Source organism: Micropterus salmoides, unplaced genomic scaffold (assembly GCF_014851395.1).
Source record: "Micropterus salmoides isolate LMB-PRFRI ecotype aquatic unplaced genomic scaffold, ASM1485139v1 Ms_hic_scaffold_12, whole genome shotgun sequence".
Taxonomy (NCBI): domain Eukaryota; kingdom Metazoa; phylum Chordata; class Actinopteri; order Centrarchiformes; family Centrarchidae; genus Micropterus; species Micropterus salmoides.
In genome coordinates, this window is record NW_024040263.1 from 4,114,664 (window position 1) to 4,124,095 (window position 9,432).

Here is a 9,432-nt window from a genome sequence, read left to right on the forward strand (position 1 = left end):
TGAGATGGATCTGCAGTGATGTTTCCTGTATGGAGGGCAGGTTGGTTAATGGTTTTTTCTGCAGTCCTGACTGTCCGTTGCAGTCTGCTCCTGTCCTTTTTGGTGGCAGATCCAAACCAGACAGTGATGGAGGTGCAGAGGACAGACTGGATGATGGCTGTGTAGAAGTGGATTAGCAGCTCCTTAGGCAGGTTGAGCTTCCTGAGCTGGCACAGGAAGTACATCCTCTGCTGGGCCTTCTTGATGATGGTGTCAGTGTTGGGCTCCCACTTGACGTCCTTATTTGACAAGTGAGCATGTAAATGAGCTGTATCTGTCTTGATCTTGGATAATTTGACTCCATTCACTACTTTGCTGTATTAATACACCAGAATCATAATGGAAGAGCATTTTATTGCCCTAATATTGTTACAATCTTATTAACAGAAATGCTTGGTGTTTTCAGTAGGGTCATTGGGTGCCTTGCCACCTACCTGCTGTGAGAGTCAGTGTGTTCCTGTTTAACTTGTATACTGCTGACCTTGTCTGGAACATGCTAATTGTTAGCAAATAGGCTTGATATTTTTGCCAGAGATGCTTTAATGTGAGTAACTGTCACTCTAGTCAATATCATGGCAGAATTCACGCTGAATAATGCGAGATGACCTCAAACAAAATGAAGTCAGAGGAGGTGACTGCTGAGGGGCACAACCCCCTCAGAGCAATAAGGGTGATGAGTCTCCATGTTTTTGTTTGTTTGGGGTTTTGCGCACAGGAGTGGCTAATCATCTGCCACTGAGAGCCAACAGTCTGCAGATTTTCATCCCAATCGAACATCTCAGCAAGTGATTTCACAGATCAGTTCTTCACCTCTACGGAAAGCCACTCACTGGGTGAAGTTCTTGGTTAAAATCAAAACATAGTTGGCTCTCCTTGGTTGACAATTTCTGAACTAGTGGGTGATACCCTTTGCTGCATTGGCTGTGCAAGACTTAAGAATATTCAGAAATACCGAGATTTGGTTGACAAAATGTGTGTAATGATGATTTTAAACAGGTTAGCTTAGAAACGTAGTTACAATTATAACTTTTACTCAAAGGTACTTAGCTTTTTTTTTTTTTACCACTTGTGGCACTGTAGTGCACTGAACAGGGGATACAACATAAATCAAAGAGAAGAATGCAAACCAAGCTTGTTTAATAACATTTAAAAATGTCTCATGAGGTAGGAACAAATAAAACAGTGCTTTTGGTGAAATACCTGAAGATGAAATCTAAACAAAACGTGATGTAGCCATGTCTGTATTGGATTATGTGGATGAGTATATACTTTGAGTAAATGTGAGTACCTGGAGGAGGTATCGGGAGACGGCGATCAGGTCCTCTCGTCTTCGTGTTCCTGGTGGGTTTAAATCCCGCCTCTTTCATTGCAGACGCAGATGGTGAGGGGGCATCAGGACGTTTGGGCTAGACAAACACAAAAACGTTCCCCTGCATGACTGATTTCCAGCATTGTCTAATGTGCATATCCATGTGGTGTAAGCACTCCCTGCATTCTGTTACTGTGTATTCTTGCATTTTTCAGGCATCTCTGTGTATACCTGTGGAGCAGGAGGGTTGTCCATCTGGGGTTTAAGGATCTGTAAAGCTTCATCACGAGGGGTTTGCATCTTCTTAAACTTCCCCTCTGGTCTCCTAAACACATCCACACAGAGTCAACATCACACAATATAGTTTGCAGGATATTTTAACTACAAGTGTAGTGTATTGTATTGTATTGTATTGCATTGTAACTACTGCGTGTTTGTACTTATTGTGTGCAAATACAATCATTCTGGGGCTGTGTGTGCTCACTATGTGCAAAACTGTCTGAAGATAGCATCAACTGCTGTGCTGTATTTCTAGGCAAACATCCATCCATTTAAAACTATGATAACTGTGCTCACACCTCAACCCTTATCAGTCTGTGTGTTTGTGTGTGTGTTTGTTAGACCTCACCTTTTGCCAGGTGGCAGTGGGTCTGGCGGTGGAGGTGGGGAGTTGTACCTTTTGATAATTTCTTCAAAACAATAATAACCATGAGAGAATTATGTTGATTACACATTACATTTTCCTTCATTGTGTCATAGCAATTGTGTCTGTTAGAAATCAACTATAAAATCCTCATTCAGTCAAATAAACTTGTTTAATGAATCATAACATCAATATTTTTCAGCTTACCTTGGATATCTTGGCTGGGGACGATCGCATCCGAAGACCGAGCTGAGTACTTCACCACCTCTTCAGCAGGGGGGGGAGGAGATGTCACCACTGGGGCTAAAACACACACACACACAAACACACACACACACACACACACACACACAAACACAAAAAAACAAACAAAAAAACAGCCAATAAGGGGTTATGCCTTCTTGTGTAAAGCTCTCTTAAATAGGAGTTTTAGTGAAATGTACAGAAGGGACTTTCTCTTTATTTCTTGCTTGCTCTCTCTCTCATGTTTTTTCTCTCTTTTTCTCTTACCAAACTTCTTGACTCGTGTGTCCTTGTTTATGGGAATGCCAGGAGCCTTCCTCCGAGGGACGCTGTCCTTACCTGACTGTACCTGGAAAAAAACAAACAAACAGAGACGACAGAGAGTTTGCACTTAAGGCGTTGCAGACATTTTGTCTCTTGTGATTTTGTAGGAACCAGGACAATTTCACAGCAAAGAAGAATGGAAGAAAAAGGACATTGCACTCTTCTGTATAAATGCAACACATTTTGTTCGTTACAGATCCAAAACCTGTGGGAGTGATAATCTACAATTAGGCATGATATTTTTATTTTGTCAACAACCTTGGTGCAAGGATTATTGTGGGGTTTTGGTGTTTCTGTGAAGTTCAGTTGACACATTCATTTATTGTTCTACTTAACTGCACCCTAATGTTCAGTTTTATAAAACTGGAACTAAACAATCAATCTAATCAAAACATCACAACATCATACAATGATGAAATATTGAATTATTGCCCTGAATTAAAGAGATTATATCACCAGACATTTATTACTGCAGACACTGAGTAATCTTTTGTTTTGTCTGGCTATATTTCTTTTTCTTTTTCTTCACCTTTACTCAGGTCTCTCTTGCAAATGAGATTTCTTTGAGACTACCTGATTACACAAAGATCCATACATACACTTGCTTTCCCTTGAGTGATGGAAATGAGCATGTTTCTTATCTTGGATCTCCAGTTGGTGAGCTTCCATTGCTCTTTTTGCCATCTGACTACACAGTTCTTATTTTTATTGCAAACAAACCACTCACTCCTTCCATAAAAGGAAACTCGTTGCTTTGTGTTGTTTTTTTTCCTAGGGAAACTTTGCCTGTTGTTGTTGTTGGAGTTTACAACAACAACTATGACATCTTACATAAATTAAAAATTACTGATGATTATATAAAATGTCATTTTGGACTGTTACCTCACATGTCTCCGAGTTACTGACCTGTGCAGCAGCATTAGCTTTAAGCTGTGGTGGCTCTGGTTTGTTGGTTTTGGTGGCACTCGGCTGAGGGTTGGGGTTGTTGTGGGGAGCCGGAGGCTGAGTCTGGGGCTCAGCAGGAGGCTGAGCTTGAGGCGGGATGTTTGCTGCAGCATACGTAGTGGGAGTGAAGTTAGCGTAGGGGCTGGGTGGGATGTTAGCGTATGGACTCGGGGGTATGACAGCATAGGGGCTGGCAGGGGTGTACGGGCTGGGAGGGTGGTGGAGCAGAGGGCTCATGGGAGGGCTTGTGATTGGTGAGGTGGGGGGGCTTGTCACTGGGCTGCCGACCATGGCCATGGCCTGCATGGTCATCTGCTGGGCCTGAGAAACAAATAGATGACGCATTAATTCCAAAACAAGAGCACTGGAACAAATAAACAGATGCAGATCCAGATGGAGGGTTTACCATGATGATGGCCTGCTGGTTCACGATAGCCTGCTGCTGCTGGGCCAAAACAGCCTGCCGTTCATCTGGAGAAGAGTGAATGAGAAACACAGTAAACAGGATGGAGGATTGAAAATTATTTTTGATAAATTTTTTCTTGCTACGAACCAAGTGTTACAGGTGCCACTGCAGCAATAGGAGGCGACATCACACCTCCCACAGGAAGGACTCTCACAGCTGTGGACATGCAAAGACACATCGGATTTCTGTCAGATGTTGTGTGTTTTTATTTTATTACGCTTGCTAATCATTTCTGGATATATTAAGGTTCTTCCAGTGTGTTAGGCCCCATCCACACTACTCTGTTTTAGTTTAAAAACAGAGTTTTAAAACAAACAAACAAACATCTCTGTCCACACCACTCCACACACATCGTTTTACCTGCGTATCAGAGCTGATCTGCATCTATATTAAAACGACTGTTACAGAAGATTTGGCAAAAGAAGAAAGTACTGCAGAGGAAGAATCACACCAGATTTTTGCATGGACCAAGAACGAGCTGGGACTGTTATTGAATGTAACACGGGAGTTAAAAACGGCTGTGACAGCAGAAAACAGACTGGAAGTCCTCTCAAAGTAAATCGCGACATGCATAGTAACTTACAAGTGTAGGCTATAAGTGTTTTTTGCACGGTACAAGATATTTTAATAAAAATACTAAATCAAAAACTCTGTCAGTAGCATTGTGTTTCTGCTTTGCATGACTTATACGACCCAATCAGAGATCCAAACATGAGTGTCTGCGTCATCATCGTTTCTAAATCGTTTGCCCGTCCACACGAAAACGCTACCCGGAGTTATAAAATGTTTTAGTTCCCATTTTAGTCTGGACCGGGAGGCGCAAACGTAGCAAAAGGTCTCCGTTTTGAAACGAAAACGCAGTAGTGTGGATGGGGCCTTAGTGGTGCCCATGGCTTTGTCCAAATGACTCCACATTCACTTTATTTGAGTGCCCAAATATAGTGTGTGCTATGCTACGCTCAAATATTTCCACAGCATGTACACTACTAACTGGATTTTATAGATGGAGAAATTAAAGCTGTGTGACATTACACCTGTCAGTGATTAAACATTATGTGATTTACTATATCTACTAAAGAATTAACAAATCACTGTTTATTAAACAGGAAATAGTGAATGAGTGATCAAGGGAGCAATTCTGGTTTATAACTGACCTCCAGGTGGAGGTGGGGGGCCGGCTGACTGCCCTTGCTGTTGCCACCCTCCTCCAACTCCTCCAGCCCCCTTCATCCTACTGTACAGTCCTGCAGCAGATTCTACCTCCTGTAAGGACGGGAGGACAGACTTTGGATTGCAACATGAATATATAGAACCAAGATGGCTGATAATTCACAAGAATTCTCAGTACAGACATGCCAAAGATATGTGAAAGAGTGATGCCATTACATCATTATCACCTTTAAATGTTCTACTCAGTACCTATCTTGGTCATAGTTTAAAAATATTTGCCAATACATTGTTATCTGAAATTTTAAACTCTCAAATATCAATATCATCAGTACCAGTCTCAGGCTATGGTCAAAAGTACAGAGCATCAAAAGATGGCAAATGTCTGGTCTGTCAAGTTAATGTACATTTTTTTTTTGTTAAATGACAAAGGAGATCTGTAGAGACACATCTCCATTAAAGAATGGTATTTTCTTTGAGTTATTTTGGTATCAAAACATTTCATATGATATGTCAAATGGATTTACTGTTACAATAGATTAAAATGGCATCTCAGAGTCAAAACCAAACCACTCCAACAGCTGCATTTACTTCTCTACAGCTGATCTGTGTGTTCAGTATGCTCCAAACAAGTTTCAATTAACTAACAGATCACTAAATATACTATAGTCACTGAGCTGGCAATAAATAACATGGAATTAGAGCACCTAGAAATACTGTGGAGAAACTACGCCACAACGATGGAGGTTTGAGAAGTTTCTGTGGATGTTTTGTTACATTTTGACTCTGGCTCACCATTAAAATCCATTGTAACTTTTGTGATTCCAAGATGACTACAACAGCTGTCCTCTGTGAAGGAGCAAACTACAGACAGAGCTACCTTTTAAGCCAACAGGTGAAATATTTTATACTAAAACCGACTGCTAGAAAGACATAGAGAGAGAGATAAAAATATATGATTTGTGCAATCAGAGCACTTTCTGAAAGTCAGATCAGAGGAATCCCTGTCTTATGTGTGCAGCCGTTCCATCAGAAATCAGCCACTGACCCATAAATCCACAGGAGTGTGTGTGTTTTAGTCCATGTCTCATTAAATAGTAAGCCCTTCATTTGCCAGAGTGTCAATTCCTCGTAAGCAGATCCCCGCGTTGCCTGGGTGGGAAATCACCGTGGCGATCTAGTGGCTGTGACAGTTACGGTAACTGGGTAACGTAATAGGTTGCTGGGCGGGAGAGGTCTGTAGAACACATCTGATACATGCTAATTCCTGTCAGCCACATCCGATAGCACGGCTAACATTCACCACATCGTCGTCGCAGCTGAAGACTGATAGATCCAACATGGTCAGCATTCACTGCACCATTGCCCTCACTAAATACGTACAGATTTGAACAGTGATGACGTATAACGTCCGTGGTGGAGACAATGCATCATAAATGAGCTGACATACTGTAGGTGTTTTATTGCTGCTTAAACTGAGTAGAGAGGAGTGATCTAAGTATTTGCAAGTCAAACAGAGCTCACAACAAAAAGTTCTTCTCTGTCCTCTGCTACATACACAATGAGGATCCTATCCTATTAAAGAGAAACTGCCATTTAGTTTATACTGCTTGTACTTGTTTACAAGTGAAACTAGCAAACCAGACCGGGTTCATACTACAAACAAAATCATATCACTTTTACTAAGTATTCTATTTCACTGTGCCCTGACATGTACATCACGTGTCTGGATTACAGATGAAGCCCCCTGTTTTAAATAATGGCTGCAAACTATAACAAGTATCGTTCCATTTGAGTCTTTCTCTTCAGCGCTGAAGGACAAACTTTCTACTTTGATTAAATCTGAGATCTGTACTTGAACTACATGGGCAATGAGAAAGCCCAAAGACAGATCAACGTAGGCATCTAATGTTATTTAGTGTATGAATGACAAGAAGCTTCTTCTTTAAATTATTCTATGACTGTATAATATTAGTATTGTTGCTTTTTTTAGTTTATACAAATATATGGTTGTTTCTTCTTCTTTTAAATGTATCTGTCTTTTTAGTCATTTTCTTCATCCCTACTACCTTTGTTATGCAAAAAAGTTCAAATGAAAAATGTAAATTAAGTAAATTAACACTCATTATAATGTAGGTTCACTCCATGCTAACTCTCAAGTAAAATAGAGCTTTTTATGTCCTGTTCAATAACTGAAAGTACATGGTTGACAGAAGAATCCCTTCTGAGGTGGTCAAGTGTGTCACTCTGAGCGAATTGTGTAACTTACTCCAGCTCCGTCAGAGAGGACAGGGTCAAACAGGCTGTCGAGATAACGATCCATCCCTTTCTGAGGCTCCAAGTCTGTGAGACAAGAGGACAGGAGAGCACTTCATGGCCTACTAAAATCTGAAATAATGTGTGCGTGCACTCATATGTTTGCTTAAATGTGTACCTGGACCATCAAAGCCAGTTATGGCTGAAGATATGACATCGTCATTCATGTTAAACCCACCACCCAACAGGCTTCTGTAAAAAGGAAGAAAAAAACACTCAAGTAATTCCAACCTCCTTCATCAGTAATTAAGCCAAGCAGTGGCAGACGAAATACTCAGAACCTTTACTTAAGTTCAAGTACATAAGTATTATCATCATGTAGTTAAAGCATCAAAAGTAAAAGTACTTGGCCCCTGTGACTGATAAATCATCATATATTACATTATGAGATTGTTAATATTGTTAAAGCTGGGGTTGGCATTTTATTTCAGAAGCATTTTTTGTTATATTTGTTGACGTTCTCACACACACACACACACACAACAATAAATCGGTATCCTGAAGGAAGTGGTTTGATTTTTTCAGTTGGATACTTTCAAAATCTAGCAGTGTCTTGCTAGTTTCTCCAAAGTTGCCTACCCCAGCTTTAATGTTAATGCATCAATGCATAAGTAACATTTTACTGTTAGTAGCTACTTGAGGTAGGTTGAGCTAGTTTTAACTACTTTTCTATACAGTTTGGTAGTTTAGCCCAGTGGTTACCAAATTAGGGGTCAAGACTCCTCCAAAGGTTCACAAGATAAATCTGTGGGATTGTGGGGCGATTAGATGGGGATTAGATCAGGCAAGTAGTGGTTTGGGGTAGGGTTGGGGTAAGTCTTAAGGAAAATGAATGTAAGTTAATATATTGTCCTCTGAAGTGATGGAAACACGACGGTGTATGTGTGTGTCTCACATGCTGGCATTGGCCCGCACTCTGGTTGGTTCCTGTGCAGAGATAATGAAGTAGCTGTTGTGTTTGGGGAAGTCAGCAGAAAGCTCCAGGTCTGACATCAGATCCAGAACATAGTCAGAGCCTTCCAGCTCCACCCACTGAGCCGGCTCCTTCAACAGCACCGACCAGCCTCGACGGCCCTCCACCACGCCCCTACACACACACACACACACACACACATACACACACAGACACACACAGACATACACACACAGACATAGACACAGACACACACACACACACACACACCACACACACACACACACACACACACACACACACACAACACACACACACATACACACACAGACACACAGACACACACACACACACACACACACACACACACACACACACACACACACACCACACAAAAAATCCAGTGATACTCTCAAACTTAAGCATGTTCATGTCAACAATTCCATCTAATTACTCTGTGGTTTCAACTTCCATGTAACCCAATCCATACACAGTATTTAGTCTGTATGTTTTACAGTAAGATGATACCTATGTTGTAAGATGTCTTTGGCCATTTCTTCTCCTGTCGTCCAGGAGTTTAGAGGACACAGGAAGGACACACCTGAAGGGGGAAAGACATGAAAATAACTTCTGACATAGCTTTTGGCATACAGTAATTAGAGGTACAATTGGGAAATGCTGTGGGGTGTTTTTTCCATCTTATAATGCATTAAGAGCCATTTCAATCAGGTTAGGAATAATTCCTCAACTGTACAATTACACAAAGTTGGTAGCAACTTCCCCTTTCTGTCTTTGAAGATTTACACAGACACCAGCAACAAACAGACATAACACAGCCAGTGAACCAGCGCGAGTATCAGGTGTCTAATCCTCAGTAGACTTGCCAAAAGGCCGGCGGACAGATTAGCTGGATGAGAGGAGGGAATGAGAGAAAGACAGATAACTCTTCTGTGCTGAATAGTGCACACTGACTGAGTGACTGGGCTCAGGTAAAAAACACAACAAAAAACAAAAAGGTGAGGTTAGGTCAACGGGAGGGAGTCAAAGTCAAAGGGAGTGAAAATGTA

General features: G+C 41.2%; 1 protein-coding gene across 1 annotated transcript in view; it reads right to left on the reverse strand.

Annotated features, from left to right (window-relative positions):
- Positions 1-9,432, reverse strand: part of myo15ab (myosin XVAb) — a 53,484-nt gene that overhangs the window by 11,739 nt on the left and 32,313 nt on the right. The window contains 12 exon segments of the mRNA XM_038712929.1: positions 1,328-1,445; positions 1,580-1,673; positions 1,977-2,037; positions 2,199-2,294; positions 2,502-2,583; positions 3,465-3,824; positions 3,910-3,974; positions 4,057-4,125; positions 5,124-5,232; positions 7,406-7,480; positions 7,563-7,644; positions 8,348-8,539. Coding sequence (XP_038568857.1) covers positions 1,328-1,445; positions 1,580-1,673; positions 1,977-2,037; positions 2,199-2,294; positions 2,502-2,583; positions 3,465-3,824; positions 3,910-3,974; positions 4,057-4,125; positions 5,124-5,232; positions 7,406-7,480; positions 7,563-7,644; positions 8,348-8,539 — 1,403 coding nt within the window.